Source organism: Hemibagrus wyckioides, linkage group LG22 (genome assembly GCF_019097595.1).
Source record: "Hemibagrus wyckioides isolate EC202008001 linkage group LG22, SWU_Hwy_1.0, whole genome shotgun sequence".
Lineage (NCBI taxonomy): Eukaryota > Metazoa > Chordata > Actinopteri > Siluriformes > Bagridae > Hemibagrus > Hemibagrus wyckioides.
In genome coordinates, this window is record NC_080731.1 from 13,094,538 (window position 1) to 13,114,682 (window position 20,145).

The window sequence follows — 20,145 nt, forward strand, 5'->3', positions numbered from 1 at the left end:
TCCAGTACAGGGCTGATAAGCGAACTGCAGGAGGTCCAGAAATGGTTCAGCTGTTGTTCTTAGGTGCTTCAGGACCAGCCTCTCTGGCGACTTCATGACATGTGAGGTCAGAGCCACTGGCTTGTAGTCACTGTACTGTTTGAATTGATTTCAGTGTAGGGAAGACCACAGGGGTTTCATAACTAAAAAAAATAAGATAAGGCTAAACAATTTCACATGCCTGCATGTGCAGTGTCAGTGACCTGTTACACTGTATGGCTAAATGTTAGTGCACACAGGGCTCTGTGCAGGACACTCAGTTTCTTCCACTTATTGACAAACAATGTCATCTTTGTGCACTGGGACATTATCATGCTGTAACAGATTTGGGCCTCTTATTTTATTCAGTGATAGGAAATTGTATTACTACAGCCAACAAATACAATCTATACAATTTTAGGCTTCCAACTTTGTGGCAACAGTCTGGGGAAGGTACACATGGGTGTGATGTTCATGTGTCCAGAAACTTTTAACCACATAGTGTAACTGGTACTTAATCTGCCTGAGCTGGTGCTGTGGGGACGGGATGAAAAATGGGACTGTAAAACTCTCATTTTAGAAGGGGATGCCACAGAAGAGCTACATTAGGGATAAAACAGTAACTTTCATTTAAACTTTTTTTCTCTTCTGTTTCTATACTTCTGTAAACTGCTTTGAGACAATATCCATTGTTAAAAGCTCTATACACATAAATTGAACTGAATTGAAAATTACATTAGCAAATTTCTGAAAAGGTTCATACTGGCTACGGTTTCTGAACACAGAGTGGATCGCAGCTTATTGTGTATGGGGCTGCAGACCGGTCAGCATGCCCATGCTGACCCCTGACCATCACTGAAAGCACCTACAGTGGGACATGAGCATCAGAACTGGAGCATGGAACAATGGAAGAACATAACCTGGTCTGATTAATTTTCTTTTACATCACATGGACAGCTGGTTGCATGTGGGTCACTTAGCTGGGGAAGAGATGGCACCAGGATGCACTATGAGAAGATGCTGCTGGAGGCAGTGTCGTGCTCTGGGCAATGCTCTGCTGGGAAATCTTGGGTCCTGGCTTCATATGGTTGTCACGTAAACAGTGTTGAAGAGGGTATTGTTTACTGCCACACTGTAAACAATGTTCAGGAATAGTTTTAGAAACATGACAAAAAGTTCAAGGTGTTGGACTCCAAATTGGACTCGTATGTTCACTGTTCTTGTTTATATACGCGTCAGTGATTGTGCGACATACATGAAATGAGTGTGGTGCAAATGGCCATCACTTTCAAGCCTGCAGCGAGCCTTCAGAGTGCAGACAAGTGGACAGTGCAGCCTTCAGGTGGTCAGGGATTGTCACGATCAATTCAAAACGGACCGCATGTGAGCGCGGTTGAAAAGTGAAGCGCACATCTCTCAGACGCTCTCTAAAGCATGGGTGTAGTAAGTTTTAAACGCCAATCGAAAGGCATGTTCATCTACAGAGCAAACGGCAGGGTATATATATATATTTTATTTGCACACACAATATCGTAACTATAGTCTGCAGTCTGTCAGGCTGCATTTACTAAGGAACGAAACGCACCGCGTGTGACCAGATGGGTGAGGACCCCGCCGCGTCACGAACGAGTGGTCTTTCAACATGCCTGATTCAAAACAAATGACTAAGATATGCTACATAAATATGCGCATGATTTAGCTAATCGGTAAACGGCATATATTTCTTATGGGCAGTAACGCACTAGGTATCAGATTAAGTCTGAAAGTTCGATGAAAGCCGTCGATCTGATGCCTTGACGGCGTTGACCGGGGCAGCCGGTAGCCGCACAGCTCGCCTGCTTGTTTCCTGGGAGAATCGCTAACAGAGGGATGAGCCTGGTGCTAATGCTGAGACATAACGACACACCAAATAAGTCCCGAGCCCTTAACGGACTGCAGAGAGCGCGTCCTGACACCCGCTTCTTAACGATTCCTTTACGCCTGGCTGTATTTAAGGTCTGTTAATGGTTGTAAGTAGCTTTTTTTGGCAATCCGCTATAGCGCTTTGTGCTAGCAAGCTAAACAGCCAGGTAAGTGGTGAGCTAGCCTGCTGCTGATCGCCGGTTCATCAGCGCTGACTGTTAGCGATCCCGAACAGCACTTTCAGCTAGCCTAGAGACAACCGTACTGTAGCCGAGGCACTACTGTTACCAAACCGAGCCGCTTTACTGAACGCTAGCTATAAATACACGGCTTTGTTTCCCTCCGACCCAAATGCGGTTCAGTTACTGACGGCGTGTCTTCCTCGCTCGCCTCTTGGCAGGTTTGGACCGCCGGCGTTTTCCCTGCCCGGGATTTACTGAACTCTGTCGGCACGCCGTCAAACTCTGAGACGAGCCGCGGGGCTGAAATAGCGTCAATCCTTTTGGGCCGACATAAAGATAAACACGTTGTCCCAGTTAAGCCTGTAGGTTAGCGCTAGACAGTCCCAAATTTAATGGAAAGTCACCGTTGCATTTCGGGAAAAAGGTACAGAGTCGATCCTCCGAGGCCGGACACACAGACTCGTTAATCAGACTAAACCCGGTGTGAAGATTCAGCAGGACATATGAACACCATGTCGGAGGACAACAATGCAGACAAGTTTATCAAGGTAAGCACGATTCACTTCTCACATGTAAACGTTTAGGCATTGGAGTGACTGGTCAGTGATTCAGACCTGCGTGAATGACCAGACTGATTGTTTCATTTGTCTCCACGTTTATCACAGCGACTCTTCCACTGTTTACAGCTGTAACCCTTCTGAAGTCATTTTAGTTTAACAAGGAACAAACCATCACAAGTCCAAAACACAGTTCACCACATAAATACAGCTAGTGAAACGTGCAAGTGATGTAATGGTTATTATATCTGGTGAATAATAATTAATAATGCCTGTTATAATAAAGTTTTGTGTCTTCATATTCCAAATGCAAGCATAATGTCTAACTAGTAACAGTTCAAACGCAGTCTTAATAGCAGTATTAGATTATTTCCTCTCTCCTGAATACGGTTTAACACTTCTTGAGTCACAGATATTGTAGATAATGTAAATCATTCACGGTTTATGAGGAAATGGTTCTTATACAGTCCTTGGAACAGTTTGACCTGAATTTAAGTTGGGGTTTGAGCCAAAAACAGCTCCGTTAACAACTCCTGATCCAAACTCTGGCACATGGGACTGGAGTAAAGGCCGTCCTCCTGTTTCTCAAAAGTGTCAGAGTGCAAAAATCTGTGTGCGTGTGTGTGCACACTTCTCAGTCCTCGGTATCCTGAAGCACACTTTGAAATAGTTGACATTGTTGTGGCTCGTTGGTGTTCATGGGAAACTGGAGCCAGTTCTCTGCTCTTAACTTTTCAGATCAAGACCACAGCAGTAAAGTAATTTTAAGTTTAGAGGTTCTGGCAGGACAAATGTCATTTTAGATGCTGTCTTGCAGATCAGCTGCACAGGAAACCCATGCAAGGCATCTTAATAACCTCGCTGGTCTTGGCACTCCGTTTCAATGAAACTGAACAGGAGTTTGTTCTGTGTTTGTTTTTTTGTTTTGTTTTTCTGTGCAGTGAAACTGTTTGTGCCGCTTTAGTTTTTTGAGACAGAATAATTGCTTTATACCCCAGCACTGTTGAATTTGGGGCAGTGGTGGCTCAGGGGTTAAGGGTCTGGGTTAGTGATCAGAAGGTCGGGGTTCAAGCCCCAGCAGCGCCGAGCTACCACTGTTAGGGCAATTATATGATATGCAAAGAAAAGAATTCCACTGTGCTGTAATATATGTGTGACGATAATAAAGGCTGCATCTTCTAAAAAAATGTTCACACCTGATCAGACAGAAGGTGGTGATTGATTTTTCTAGATCAGCAGCAGATAGGTTTACAATTATCTTTCTACATTAACAACAGATTCACAGTGGTGGATACTTATTCAAGATTCAAGAAGCTTTTATTGTCATTTCAACCACATATAGCTGGCGCAGTACATAGTGAAATGAAACAACGTTTCTCCAGGACCTGGTGCTACATAAACATACAACTACTAGTACAATACAAAACAATGAAAGGCTTATGAAAGGCTGACAGTAATCAGACTTGGATAAAAAATAAACGGTGGTGTTTAATGTTGAAGAAGATATTTATTTTACATTTAGAAAAGAAGACTTCACTCAGTGCTTTGAGGTAAAGCTGGTTTTGTGTCTTTAGGACAGACGACTTTGTGGGTTCTCACTTATGTGACATTTGTTTTCTTATTAGCAGAGGGAAGGAGGGATGGGTGGGTCGTGATGAAGTGACTTCATATCAGTTCTAGCTAAAGCAATAACAGGAACTAACATTTAAATATAACTCTAAATGAATAAAATACATGATATGTTTATTGATAAATTTATAAAGGACAGTGTATGCAAAATCCTGTGGTATAAAATAAATAAAACACATGCTGTTATTGTAAAATAATCATTTTCAGGGTGCTGAAAAACTCCAGTATCAGTAACTCACATCTTCATGACATACCGCATCACACCAGCCAGAGGTTAATTATTTATCTTCTTTTTCTGTTCTGGTTAGTATGTGCTGTTCTCTGTAGGGTGTAGTTCATAAAAGAAAGTTCTTTCTTTTGGGCCATTTTGAGCATGTAAACAAACCCACAACTCCTGAGGCTCCAGATACTAAACTAACGTAAAGACTAAGGTCCACTTTTATTGCTCTCTTAATCAGTACAACAGTTTTGCTAGCACAATTGCAAAAGGTTTTTCAAATAGCCTGCTAGCCTTATACACAAATGAACTTGAATCAATAAATAAAACATGAGACTGAAACTGATGGTTGCTGATAATGTGCCTCTGTGTGACAATGTAGATCTTTCTTTAAAAAATCATCTGATTCATTTTATGTTTTTGAAATGGATAAAAATGGGGTTTTCTTTGGAAAATTAAGAAGTTATTCCAAACTTTTAAATGGTAGCGTATATATATTTTAACTTTATTACGTGGAGCCGAATTCATGAAGCAGTCCTAATGTATTTATAAAAGCTAAGTAGAATAACTGTATTATATCAGTCACCACAAACTAATACTGAGTGGCGTAGGTCTACTGTGCTGCATGGGTTACTGTCAGAATTCCCTGTGGATACAGTAATCCATGGTGCCGAAGTCGCTTAGCTAAAAGGCAGATGCTGTCTATTTGTGTGTAATGCCACAGGAACTCTTGCTGTATCTTTTTGTAACTGTACACCATACTGTACAAATCCACTTTTCTGGTTTTCTCGGCATCATTGTACTCTAAGCAGAATCTTAGTGTATTATGCAGACAAAGGAGGCTTTCTCATCCTGGAGTTGAGTCTAAAACAGAGCAGGATTTGCATCCGAACCACGCAGAGACTACCTGTAGGAGGTGGTGTGAGTTCAGCTGCATGTGAATGTGAATGCAACTCCTACTCGGGTTCCCACTTGTCCAGCGTGTGCATGTGTTTCAGCCGATAACGACACAATAAGTGTCCACAACATTGCGTGTACACAGAGGACGTGAGGTTCTTTATTCAGATATGGGGAAATGAAAGTGTACAGGACAAACAAAACTCAAGAATGCTGATGGTTTTGGTTTTAAGCACAAAGTTGGAGTTTGAATTCATTCCAGTTTCCATAATAGCGTCAAAATAATAATAATAAAAAAAATGAATAAGTGCACCGGGGTTTTTAGAGAATGAATGAATCTGAATCCAGATAAATGCTGTGCCGGTGCCAGATCACACTCGGATTCGGACCACAGCCTGAAACCAACAAATTGGCTGGCTGTCAGCTCCACCCTGTTACAGAACATTCAGCAGGTGGGGTGAGAGTGTGTAGAGGGAAAACTGTCCTACAGCTCACTCGCAAAGCAGGACACACTGCCATCTGTTTAGTGTCTTTTCCCAAACCATTAACAAAGTCAGTAAAAACCGGTAGCATGGCCTCTGCAATCTGCATCGTCATTTTGCACCGTGACTCATTGTTAACAACCAGAGGGTTGTTTCACTGCACTGGCACTTTGTGTGTATTTGTTAGTGTTTTGCCATGGTCAGCTATATTCCTAATGCACTGTACTAACTGAGGGAGTACTGCAAACTGTTTACTGCTCAAAATATTCATTTCTTGTATTTGCATATAGATTTAAATTGAAACCAGATGTTTAAGTTGTCTGTCTTTTTACTTATTTATTTTTTTTAATGTGGAGTCTACAACTTTGTTTCAGAAAGCACTGCAAAACAGTGTTGGAAAGCAGAGAAAAAGGAAAAGTCATTTTCCTTCAACAAATTATAACAACAAATCGAAATTTCTTCTCCATTTCTTTTCTTCATTTCTTCTCCGCTTCTGCATAACCGAGTAAACAAAATAATTATGTTTCAAAGCAACTTTCCCAATTCAGGGAACTGTTATTTATAGTTATGTTTTATTTGCCTTTATAGCTTTTTACCTCACGTTATCTGCACAAAGAGAAATACCCTGAACCAAATACACATGACCGTACAATGACAAAGTTGTAAGGATGTTATAGTATGTAATTACCTTCACTACTCAAAAACTAGAGCTCTGGATACATCACTTATTAAACCAACATAGCTCAAAGATATATATATATATATATATATATATATATATATATATATATATATATATATATATATATATATATATATATATACACACACACAGTGCTGAAACTCCTAATTGTTAAAAATGTAGATGAAATAAGAAGCATCCTATAAATTGCAGTTTGTTGTTTATTTTGTTCTGCCCTGAATGAGCTATTTCCCATAACACATGTTTACATGTAGTCTGCAAGACACATTAAATGCTGGATTTAGCACAAATGAACTAGTTCAAAAGTTTACATCTCCTCGATACTTAATACTGTGTGTTGTTACCTTGATGATCAAGAAGTGTTTATTATGTTTTGGGATAGTTCTTCATGAGCCCTTGTTTGTCCTAGTTCTTCTGACAAATCCTTCAGGTCCTGCACATTCTTTGCTTCTCAGCATCTTCTGCATATTTGATGCTTTTCAGCAGCAGCTAAATGATTTTGAGATCCATCTTTTCACACTGAGGACAGCCGAGGGACTCGAACATGAGGGAAAAACATATTCACAGAACACAAAATAATAACAATTCACACCTTATTTCTTTTTAATAATTAAATATTTTGAGGATTCAAGCAAGGGGGACAAACTCATGACCTCACCTGTATGTTTTCATCCTCTAGTTACAATTCATTCACTCGTACTGCAGACGATCCACATAATCGTCTTTTCATAATAATCCACAGATTAGGAGAACGAAGTGAAATGTATAATCATTGACCCACTTTTCTGACAGGAGATGCTGATGTAATATTTATGGAAAGAGTCTGGAAGCAAACTTTTTTTAATATCTTTTTTTCATGCAGCTTATCTATCTATCTATCTATCTATCTGTCTGTCTGTCTGTCTGTCTGGAATAATAAATGAATTTGTTGCAATTCACAGTAAGATGTGTCATATAGACTTTCATTACATTTTGTACATTAATAAATAAAGGACATGTAATTATTGGCCCCAGTCGCTGTGGTATAAGGAGAATAACTCGCGTATTAATGGGGTAACATATCACACCATGTCACACCCACCTGGCATCGATGCATTTCCTGCAACAGCACGGTCTGTTTTTTGTGTTTATTCTTCAGAAAATATGTTTTTGACTTCTTAATGGCTTTACGATACACATTTCTGTCAGCTGCTCATGGCATGTAAAGATCTTTTGTGTTTGTATTTGAAATTGTAACATGCGCTTAATCACTGTGTATTACTGAACACCGATCTGCTGTAGTAATGCTCATATCACCCCCACAGGAGAGCTCCATCCTGGAAGAGTACAGTATAAACTGGACACAGAAGCTCGGTGCTGGAATCAGTGGACCTGTAAGGTAAGATTATTGAGTTGTTTTATTTCCTGAGTGGACAGTTTTACCAAACAGGGGAATTGTTAAGATAGTATTGGGTTAATATGTGTATTGATATTTTGCTAGGTGACCAGGGAACGCTGTGGGTTAAGGGTGTCTTGGCTCTCACCTGCCCTCTAGTGCATAAAGCCCAGTTTCACATCTAATGTTTGAACAACCTTAAAAATCAGACCGTCTCTTATTAACGAAGAACAAATGGTAAATCCAACCTAAATAATTATCTTCACTGTTGGGGCGTTAGATAGAGTTTATGATTTTTGTAATGGACAGTAATTTTTATCAGAAGTAATTTGTAGGAAAGGAAACAGAACTGTTGCATTTTGTGAAATGTGATGTATTTAGGGCTTTTCGAACACGAAATAGTTACCCCTCCCTGGGTCATTCTAAACTCTGGCTAAATTAAATCCTGGGTTATCTTGTTTCACGCCGCTCATACTTTACCTAGGGTTAGAAAAAGAACTTTTTAGAAGAAGAAATGAGGGCATGAAGCCTTTATTATCGCCACACATACATTACAGCACAGTGGAATTCTTTTCTTTGCATGTCCCAGCTGAGGAAGTTGGGGTCAGAGCACAGGGGCAGCTGTGATAGCAGAGAGGGTTAAGGGCCTTGTTCAACTGCCAATCGGAGCATGGTGGTGCTGGGGCTTGAACCCTGATCCTCTGATCAACAACCCAGAGCCTTAACCACTTGAGCCACCTCTGCCCCCAAACAATTAACACTTGAAATATACAAAGGGTTAACAGTTAACACTAAAAATATTCCTAAACCCGGGCGTAACCTTCTTATTTGCATGTTTGTGGTGTCAACAACGATGATTGGAAAAATACAGCATGCAGCTGCTTAAAATAACCGCTTTCGTATCAGTGAGAAAAAGGGTCTGCCACTCTGTACCTGAGCAGGTATTGATACCTTTCGCAAAAAATCTTTTTTTGGCATTTTTCGTTGTTGTGTAGTTGTTGTGTAGTTGACACTGCGTCCTCTCACACTGTACACCTCCGGCACCGCAATACTGGCTTAACCCTCCACAAGAATTCAGAGCAAAGCTGTGCTAACCCCAGTTATTACATTACCAGTGTGAAGTAGGGGTTAAAAGCAGGGGTCAACTGTGATAACCCAGGGAAAAGTGCAGTGTGATGAGCCCTTATCTGGGAAATCACACAAGGATTATCTTCTATTTATTATTCTGAGAGTGAACACAACTAGCATTGTTTTTCAGCGTTTCTTTGCTGTATTTTGTAAATTCTGCTGTAGTTCATGTTTCTTGAACATCTGAGCAGACATGTACACATTAAAAGAAATATGAAAGCTTCACTAGGCGTGCTCGCAGTGACTTGTACACAGAAGCAGAATAGAGCCCATAGCAGTAGAGTTAAGAGAGTTTTTGCTCAGGTTTGTCTCTAAAATCGACTGCTTTTGGCTCTCTGTTCATTCTGTGGGAGTAATACAGTGCAGCTCAGCAGCATCATATGAGTGCACACATCAGGTGGAACAGTAAAACTCTTCATTGCCTAAAGTGGAAAAAGGTCTTGACTTTTCGTGCTTGGCACTTCCTCCTGCTAAAGCCCGAGCCTGCTGCGTCCCTCCTCCTGCAAACACACTGGTATATTTAGTTGCTGTATTTTAAGCAACAGTGGGAGTTTTTTTTTGTTTTGTTTTATAGATTTATATATAACAGGCAGCATAAATGACAAGTAAATGGATATAGACGCCCCCTTTTCCTGATCAGTTGGATTTGTTTATCTCCTATGTATCAAGGGCATCAAAACTACAGAATCAGATATTTTAATTGGAGCTCCCACAATGTTAATGAGCTCTTCTAAAAAAATTTTATCACAATTAAAAACCTTTTAAAAACAGAGCTAAAAATAACCCATAAAAACAAAAACCCTATCTGACTGTACCTTCACATTTAAACTTTTAAATTATTATTATTATTATTATTATTATTATTTTATATTTTTTTTTATTTATTAATTTTTTTTTAAATTGTTATTACTGTTAATAATTGCCTCCATTTTTTGCTGTTGTGCATCAGTGCAGTGTTTTCTGGTACCTTCAAAGGTATAAATAAAAATATAAATAAAATATTATTTATAAAATGACTAATTTAATCCACAGAGTGGTCCAGAATCAGCAGTTGTTAGTATATTAACTGTCACTTGTCCTGTTATTTAGCATTGGTGTAGCTTTCCAAATGAAACTAAAGCCGTGTGTTTGTTTTGCTTCGGTGTCCTGCAAGTTTAATGTTTATTCTTTTTTATAAATATATATATAGTTTAATATCGCAGACTTTGGACACTTGCCGAGGACAATTAAATTGATTAAGTCAATAAGTTCTTCTTTTTTTTTCTTTTCTTCAGGGTGTGTGTGAAGAAGTCAACACAGGAACGGTTAGCTTTGAAGATCCTGATCGACAGACCTAAAGCACGAAATGAGGTACAGAGAGACATGTTTACTGACCGAAATGATGTGTTATTTAGTTAAACTGATGCACTGGAATCTCATTCTCATTTGTCTATACCCTTTTTATGTAACACTAGTGTAACCCTGGCAATTTCTAAGCAAAATAGTGTACTGTGAATTTGTGCCACATCCTGCAACTTAGAAATGCTTTTAGAAAAGTATGATATGAATTTTTTCTGTCAGATTCACCCATAATTCCAACAGAGAACTGGGACATCATTTCTGAACCTTTAAAAAAAAGTATACTCTGTAGAATAATAAATTAATTTGTTGTCATTCACAGTAAGATGCTTAAAATGAATTTAAAACAACCTAATAAATATGCTAATTGTAAATAAAATGAATTCTATTGAAAATAATAAAGTCGATTATTGCAGAAAAACCTTCTACCTAGTGATTTGTTTTTGCCAGCAGCACCCCTGCTGTAGTGAGACGCTTGTACAAGGCCCAGCATATGAATCCTCCCATTTCTTCTCCTTTTTCTTAGGTAAGACTTCATATGATGTGCGCCTCACATCCCAACATTGTACGCATCTTGGAGGTTTATGCCAACAGCGTGCAGTTTCCCCATGAATCCAGTCCACGGTAAGACGCGCACCATAGTGCCTGTCTCTTCTTAGCTAATGTGGTCCCTCGTTTATTTCTCCATGCTGTTGTTTTTATAGAGCAAGATTATTAATTGTTATGGAGATGATGGAAGGAGGAGAGCTGTTCCACAGAATCAGCCAGCACAGGCACTTTACAGAGAAGATGGCCAGCCAAGTCACTAAACAGGTAACGTGCTGCAACTTTCCACACATCACACATAGTGCTTGTGTGTTCTGTATGACCTCAGCGTGGACAACTCATAAATTCATTAGCTAGAGAGAAAGTTACATCAGACCTAGCTTTATTGCCAAGTACTGTGGGTTTTACATGTACAAGGAATTTGCCTTGGTCTGTTGGTGCATAATAATAATAATATAAAGCAAGGGAGCAATATAAAGAACCTATAAAAACTACGAGAATTCACAAAAAAAAATATAAAAGAAAAAGTAACATTAACGGTATAATTGTGCAGTATAACAGTGAACCAGTGCAAACGCTACGTTCCTTGCAGATGAAACATTACATTAGTAATGTACCAGTGCAAATGCTCACAGTTTGAGGTAGGAAGATCATATCACTTCCGCTTTCTAAGTGTTGAAGTGGAAGGCATTAATGTCTAGGTATTAGTCATGCTTTCCTGAAATATTTTAGGCATCATATCTTTGTATTAAATGATCACATATTAGAACAAATTTAATAATTCAGTCATTCTCTACACCACTTATCCTACTGGGTCACGTGGAACCTGGAAACTCCACACATGCACAGCAGGGGCAGGACCACCCCCCCACCCCCCAACCATAGACGTGTGAGGCAAACATGCAAACCACCAAGCCACTGTGCCCCCCCCCCAAATGTAATAGTATATTATATTAAAGCTCTAATGTGCTTGCCTAATCTTGTGTACTGGTTACCTGGATACTTGTAAGACTAAACTCATACCTAATGTACTAACTGTAATAAATGAACTAGTTAGCTAAATACAGCATAAGGGAAGCACAGTGATACTGTAGAAAATTGTTTGCACTCTTGATTTAAAAAGTCAGAAAGTCAGTGGCTACGGTGTTCTGTCTTCATGTAGCACATAATAGATACTGGAGTGTCTTAGTTTCATGTCAGTAGTGACGTTGTCGTGTGTAGCAGTGAGGAAAGCTTTGCACCGTCATGACAATAATCATGATTTGATTTATCGTCTGTATAATTAATGTCCACAGATTGCCCAGGCTCTGGAACATTGTCACTCACTTAACATTGCACATCGAGACCTAAAGCCAGAAAACCTGCTGTTTAAGGATAATTCACTGGTAAGACCATTTTGATTATGGTTTGAATTCATTGTTCGTATATTTAATTTAATCTGCAGTAATGTCGTATAATTTACAGAATAGTTTATTTATTGCTGTTTAAATTCCACCTTACAGGATGCTCCTGTAAAATTGTGTGATTTTGGTTTTGCTAAAATCGATCAAGGTGATCTGATGACCCCACAATTCACTCCTTACTATGTAGCACCTCAGGTAAGCCATTTGTTATAATAAATTCCGCAAATAAATACATTTATTTAAAATAAATTGGTTTGCTTTTTTGATATCATGAATTTTACATCTTTCAGGTATTGGAGGCACAAAGACGCCACCAGAAAGAAAAGTCTGGAATAATACCTACCTCACCCACCCCGTACACATACAACAAGGTGAGAGGCCTCAGGAGAGGATAATGTGGATTTCTCTGTGGATCATCTGAATGAATTAACAAGCTAATAATTAGTCTAATACCGGTATAAGAGTTACAATTTTGTGGGGGCGTGTTTCGCTGTGGCTGGAAATCTTCCTTTAATTGACATGACGGCATGTTTCCCACATTTTTACATTCTGTTCTCATGCAAGAATTTTGTGAATTAAAGACACTCTAAAACTACTCTCACTCTTGTGAGTCTTACTGGGTGCAGTACTTCAAATTTGGGGGTCAAAGGAAACAAATCAATTACTCATCCAGTTAAGTTACTGAAAATGAAAACGTGGTGTAAATGTACAACCAAGGAATTGGACTACTTGGATATCTTTTTGGCTGTCCCTGTAATATTTGTTCATTTTTGTTCGCAGAGCTGTGACTTGTGGTCCTTGGGCGTAATTATCTATGTGATGCTGTGCGGTTATCCTCCGTTTTATTCCAAGCACCACAGCCGCACCATCCCTAAAGACATGCGCAAGAAGATCATGACCGGCAGCTTCGACTTCCCTGAAGATGAGTGGAGCCAGATATCCGAAATGGCAAAGGACATTGTACGCAAGTGAGTGAGGAAAGCCACTGAAGTGTATAACATTTATTTACTGGTTCATGGGTGTAGGAGATCCAGTTTCACTTAGAAACAGTCATCAAAACAAAAGACCCTTTTAAAGACCATCTGAGCTCGGGTTACTGTCTGCGTAAAGTCGAGCTGCACCAAGTAATCAATAAAATCCAATAATAAATACAATTGGCCTATTCATCAATTCAGTCGATTTTATTATGGATTAGTGGGACTGTGTTATGAAGCATGCTGTGGCAGACTACCTCACTTGGACTCACAGAGAAAACTGTAAAGTATAAACACTATACATTACACTACACTGATGACCTTGTGACATAACTTTTCCTGTGAGTTATATTTCATTTGTTTATGAGAATGGGAGAAACAATGGCAGCACTGGTTGATACCTATATTCTATGTGTTCTTTTGAATTGTCTTACCTTATCCAGTTTTCTGTAGCACATTTCTGGTCATATTTATTGCTCTTTCTGGCCCTAATAGAAAATAATGCGTGCTATTTTGCCCAGAAAGTCATTAGTTTAAGTGACAACTTAATGAGTGAACATGACTGAACACAGTCTCAAACGAATGATTAGTCTACAAGACACACTTTTTTCCACTTCAAAACTTCGTAACGGATTTTGTATGTTTCCTGGCATACAAAATATATTTTAAGTAAATATTGTCAAGTCACAAGGGCATTGGTGGCTCAGTGGTAGGTTTCTCGCCTAGGGCTTGGGTTCGATCCCCAGCCACTAGATGCAGTGCCGGTCCCAAGCCCGGATAAAATGGGAGAGTTGTGTCAGGAAGGGCATCCGGCGTAAAACCTGTGCCAAGTTGTCGTGCAGACCCGTCAGTCAGCTGTGGCGACCCCTCACACACGGAGCAGCCGAAAGATCAATGATTGTCAAGTCACGAAGTCAACATTCTGCTTTTCTGGTTTCCATCCAAGCCGAACACGAGAAGAGTTGAGTCCCTGATTCCAAGCACTGAACAGTCAACCCCATATCTTTTAAAGTCAGTTTAACACACTGAAAGTAGTTCATGTTGTGCTCACACACACACTGCAAAAAAAATTTATTTAACATCAGACCATTTAGAGTGTTCCAGTTAATTAAACTGGGCATATTTATTTTGCATTTATTTTGCAAATGTGTCTGGTTGGAATTGCAAAACAGTGACTTGGGTTCACTCCGAAAAGGTTAAGCACCACTGTATTAACACAGTCACAGCAGTCAGTACAGGTCATAGTTTTTCATTTGCATGCACTAGGCAAAAACGTGGTACCACCTTATACAAGCTAGAAAGCTCTGCAGAAACGGGTATTAAAATATCCTTAACTTTATTTTTGCACAGTTACACACATTACAGATGCATATATTTGAGGTCACAGTCTTCATCATTATTAATTTTGAGAGAGAGACCACCATCAGGGTGAAACAGGCTTCCTTTAAAAGTCCCAAATGTCATTTAAGACTTTTGAATCAGGAGCAATACAGCGTATGTTATTAGTTTTAGATAGACTATTGAATCAGTTTATTCTGTCTTCTTATTTTCAGCTTTTCTGCAGGGCTTTTCACACTGTTGGGGGGGGGAACTGTTGAAAAACACTTGTGAAGTTGTATTTCACAATGTGAAAGACTTCCTTGTATTAAGCATACTCTGAGAGCATACTCGTTTGTTTAACCTGTTTTTGTTCCGTCATATCAGGCTACTGAAGGTAAAGCCTGAAGAAAGGCTAACCATCGAGGGGGTCTTGGCTCACCCCTGGCTTAATTGCACTGAGGCCTTGGACAATGTGCTTCCTTCTGCTCAGATGATGATGGACAAGGTTTGGAATAAATAAAGCATAAAAACACTCTATAAAACATTTTACAAAAAGGGAATGTAATCCTGGGTTAATTACAGGCATTCATTAATAGCATGAAATGTGTGCTTCTTGATTTGTGTGAGCAGGCGGTGGTCGCTGGAATCCAGCAAGCCCATGCAGAGCAACTGGCCAACATGAGAATACAAGACCTTAATGTCAGCCTCAAGCCTCTCAGCTCTGTGAACAACCCAATTCTGAGGAAAAGAAAGCTGCTAGGGTTGGTTTGTGCTTTGCCTCAGTGATAATTAGGTCACCTCATTTTTCAACCAGGATTTAATCAATTTTTATTTGCAGGAATATTTACATAAGAAAACCTGGTATTCATGACATGTTTAACACATTACTAAAAAAAATCTAAACAAATTCCATTCCAAAAGTACAACATAAGGCTGATGTATACACAAATTTGACTTATCTCCTCGGCCATTTCATCTTTTGTTTCCATCCAAATGTCCCTGCACTGTTGTACCTTATTATTTCAGCATCAGACGACGTTTTCTTAGACCCTTGCCAGTCCCCTTTATGGGACTTCCTCTGGCTTTTGTTTGTGGCCTGATGTGATTTTTGTGGTTCTTAATCTTGTTTTGGCGAAGCCATTGCTTTGTTGATTTGGAGGTATGCTCCAGTTCATTGTCATGCTGAAAGGTAATTTAGCAGAACCTTAAGGTTTTGTGTTAAAATTGTTTGGTATTTGGAGTTATACATGATTCCTGCCACCCTGATTAAACCCCCAGTTCCAGCTAAAGAAAAGCAGCCCTAAAACACAATGCTGCCACCACCATGCTTTATTCTGAGAATGATGTATTTTGGTGATGTGCTGTGTGTTTTTATACAAAACATGAAAATTTAATACAACCGATGTTTTTGTTTGTTACTATAGTACAAAGCCTAATGATGGCTTCTTCATTAATGACCCTGAAAATGGAGCAGAAGACTCTAATGTGGCTCTGGAAAAACTGCGGGATGTGATTGCACAGTGCATCCTGCCACAGGCTGGTGAGTTGGCTAAATACATACACAAATCAGTAGCATATGTCACACTTACTTTATATGCTTGTTCACTCTGATTGTTAACAGGGGAAAATGAGGATGAGAAGTTGAATGAAGTGATGTATGAAGCGTGGCGTTTCAACAGAGACTGCAAGCTCCTCCGTGATGGCCTGCAGGGACTGAACTGGGATGGTAAGTGTTCAATAATAATAATAATAATAATACGTTGAAGGAGCTGTTAATCATAATTAATTGTAGCAACTTCTTTATATGCGACTGTAGGCATTGATGCTTTTTGAATGCACTTGACTGTGAACAAACATTGTGTTTGTTTTTTCTGCTCTCTCAGGTAGGGCTTTCTCCGACAAAGTGGATCGCTTGAAATTGGCAGAGATTGTGAAACAGGCTATTGAAGAAAAGACAAACTTGGAAGACTCCCAATAGAAAGTGCTGCTTTTTTATTTCCTTTTGTACTGTTTATTATAATTGTTCTTAAGCAAATAACTGTAAAGTGTAATTTTATGTAAATTGAAGCGCATATTTTCCCCCTTCCATGGACACGCTCGCAAGCCTGTTGTACAGCTGTAGATAACGCCAAGTTGTTGGTATGATTACTTTTTTCTACAGACGACAGTGATGATACATTTCAAAAAGATTATTTTTGTTTTTGCAAGGAAAAATACCAACTGAGGCAGTAGCCCTTTGTAATTCATTGCAGAGATTTCTTTTTATTTTTTGTTTTAATGACGCTCGCAAGTCTATTTATAAGAAAAAGTATGTTGTTTTACCACAATGCTTAAAAAAGTCAAATGAACATATGGAGGCTTCTTTAAAAAGGTTGCGGTGGGGGGGGTTTGAACAGACGTTTAACTGCAATTAGATATCATTTCATATCACATCATATCATATAACAATGATATGATATATTAAATATGTAATAAATTACAATGCTAAATCTTTTGTGTCCTTTACAGCCCAAAATCTTTAACCAAGTTATGTCACGCTAGCATTATTCTTCATTCATATCAACTCATTTTTCGCTCAACTCCAGTAGTTTACTCCCTTTAGTTCAGTTCATACATGGCCGTTTGGTGACTTATGACTTAAAATTGCGGCCTTCATCAGCTGTGTCCGTGAAAAACAAGTAAATGCTGTATCTCGTTTGACCGTCTAAGCTGGAAGTACATTTGACTTGCACTAAATGAACTGTTTTTCTAATTTTCCTAAAGCATCAGGGTCATAATCTCAATTGGTTAATTGGAGTGTGTTCATACAAATCAAACATCTTATGACCTGAACAACTGTGTAACATGTGACCTGTGTAGTTATGTGTATAACATTCATTTGAAGTCTTAATAATTTTACAGAAGATGCCACATGGAGCCCGGTTTAGTCTCCAAACCAGAACGTATGCCCAAGTAATTCCTCCATCGAGAGAGGCCTGTTCAATTATCTTAGTTGCACCTGGCAAATGTGGATATCACTGTATTACTAAAATAATTCATTCATTCAAGACTTATTAACTAGGCCTGATAATTCAGCTGCTTTCAGGGTCATTATATGAAAGCCAAATCATAATGTCATAAAGATTTTGATTCTTACACTTTATTTGAACAAACTTACAGAAAAAAATTGTACGTAAAGAAATATAACAGCGTTGTATTAATCATCCAAACTGCTTTTTTATTACCTAGGTGATATCACCTAAAAATATTGCAAGAAATTACATTAGATTTGTTGTACCAACACATCCCCAAATAATACTAATGATAGGATTTAGCACGCTCCCTTCTTTGGATAACAGATATTTTGTTCTATAACCATGTCATAGAATATGTGTTAACTTCATTGCTAAATAGATGCCTTCCTACAGTTATGGGCCACAAACACAGTGCAGTCTACCTTAACGCTTTACTATGTTATTTAATTTGCAGTGTTCTTTAAATGACAGTAAACAGTTTTGTAGTATCAAAAGCTGTTGAGTTGAACCCAAAGATATCACATGCCCTGCGTATGTGCTGATTGCTCAGTAAGACGTGTAGCAATGCACCTGGAGAAACGTTCGGAAAATGAGTTGAAAGATCTTCTGTATGTAGAACAAAACTGCTGAGCCATAGTCAGATTGCCTTATGCCTAGCCCTTTGCGATCCACATCAAAACAAAAGCATCATAAAGCTAGTGGCCTTTTTTTAAAGCAACTTGCCATCTAAACGTGGCAATATTATATTCTCTCTGAATTAGTCTGAAAGGCCTTGTGTCTGTATTAGGTTTGCTACTACAAACAAGACCCTTGTGTTTCTAGAGCTTCCAGTTTTTATTGTATTTTAATTTATTTGACTTCCTACCCTTTTATGATGTGGCACATGAGCACTTACTGTCATTTCATGATGGAACACATGTAGATCTGTACCTCAGACAGTATTTTTTGTGGGGGGGGGGTTGTTCTGAACATACTGAAATATTTGTATTAAAGGAATTCCTTGCTAAAAATTGAAAATGTGTTTATGGTTTGTTTATCATGTTCTAGCCTCTTTTAGTTCCTCAGTAGTTCTATGTAGCACAGGAATCCTGAGGTTTAATCTGACTTGCTGCTTTTAAAAATTAGAACCAAACCTCACCAAATGCTACTGGTTGCACTTGTAATATTAGAGGTGCTTTTTATTCTGGAAAACTGCCATAGACTGGGCCAATCAGTGGCACTGTCTTTACAAAAAAAAAACAACTGAACCCGTTAACATAAACAGAGTTCTTGGAATCAAGTTGCCTGGTCCCTATTTAATGGAACACCATGTTGACTTTATTGATGAAAAGTAAAGACATGATACAAGACCAGGGCCCTAACGGGACATTGCCGGCATTGAACATCCTATTCAGAAGTTTCTCACTAGAACAATACAGTAGTCTGCTCTGCTTAGTGGGCTCATAGATAGTCCATGCATGTCACGCATAAGGCTGAAGCAATCAACTGGGGGGAAAAAAAGAAAAAGTGATCTCTAGTGAATTTGCTCAAAGGCCAGGTTGTGCAAAGATTCTTAAACCATGGACTAGATCCCAGAGAGGTGAGGATGGGGTAGAATTGTGATTTGTTGCTCTTGCTATAAATATCATGACAAATTGATCCACGGTGAATGGGCTGAATTTATTTCAAACCTTGTGTCTTTGTTAAACCATATTTCAGTGGCTGGGTAATGGGGCAGAAGGGAAATGGCTGAATGATGAGGAGGAGCAGACTCCACTCCTGACCTTCAAAAGCAACCATTCCTGCCTCACTGAAAAAGTTCCTGAAGTGGTTTCCTATGGTTTAACTGGACTTTCACTAGATCCTTCGTTAAGCAAACCAAATTATGAATGACCCCTGTCCAGGCAAAAAAAAAAAAAAAAAAGCTTTGTCAAGGTTAGGTTTCTGAATATAAGTTGAATCAGTGCCACTGTCTAAAGTAAAATTAGTAAAATCCACCTAGCAAGGGGGCATTTGAAGGAAACATTGATATGGATGCTATTTAGGGAACCAACTATACAACGAAACTAGTCCATTTAGGAGAGAACTCGCACAACCAGTAGAAGGGGAAACTAGGCCGTTGAGTTACTTGTATTACTGCAAGACAGGAAGGATTCCAAAGCTTTAATGTCAGATTATAGATGTGCGAGTACATGAAAAAGAAAATCTAATGTGAGCAGAATAATAATGATGTGTGTCTCTAGGCATGTCTGTTGGTATAAGAGCACAACATTTATGCATAAGGTAAGAAGAAGTAGAAGTCTTGTTTCAAAGAAATCATACATTCATTTAGAAATACTGGTTAAAATCAGTGATCTGAAATTATATATTCAGGCTACTACAACTGTAATAGTTTTTCATTTCTTCAAGTAGCCATAGTAAATTTTCTAGTTACTGGCAGGCATCATAGCTAATCAGAAGAGACTGAGTGAGTGTGTGAGT

General features: G+C 38.9%; 1 protein-coding gene across 1 annotated transcript; it reads left to right on the top strand.

The window, feature by feature from the left end:
* The first annotated feature begins 1,737 nt into the window (after positions 1-1,737).
* On the top strand, positions 1,738-18,677 carry mapkapk5 (MAPK activated protein kinase 5). The gene is made up of 14 exons (XM_058374321.1): positions 1,738-2,650; positions 7,892-7,965; positions 10,365-10,440; positions 10,955-11,052; positions 11,133-11,241; positions 12,270-12,359; positions 12,477-12,572; positions 12,668-12,748; positions 13,158-13,345; positions 15,056-15,176; positions 15,302-15,432; positions 16,096-16,211; positions 16,293-16,397; positions 16,555-18,677. The coding sequence occupies exons 1-14, from the start codon at positions 2,606-2,608 to the stop codon at positions 16,647-16,649; spliced, it is 1,425 nt and encodes a 474-aa protein (XP_058230304.1). The 5' UTR covers positions 1,738-2,605; the 3' UTR covers positions 16,650-18,677.
* The last annotated feature ends 1,468 nt before the right edge of the window (positions 18,678-20,145 follow it).

Bases quoted from the DNA above. Each gene is read 5' to 3' on its own strand.
- mapkapk5 (XM_058374321.1), top strand. From the start codon at position 2,606: ATGAACACCATGTCGGAGGACAACAATGCAGACAAGTTTATCAAG. The intron at 15,433-16,095 runs GTTGGTTTGTGC...TTGTTACTATAG, and splicing joins AGGAAAAGAAAGCTGCTAGG to TACAAAGCCTAATGATGGCT. The intron at 16,212-16,292 runs GTGAGTTGGCTA...GATTGTTAACAG, and splicing joins GTGCATCCTGCCACAGGCTG to GGGAAAATGAGGATGAGAAG.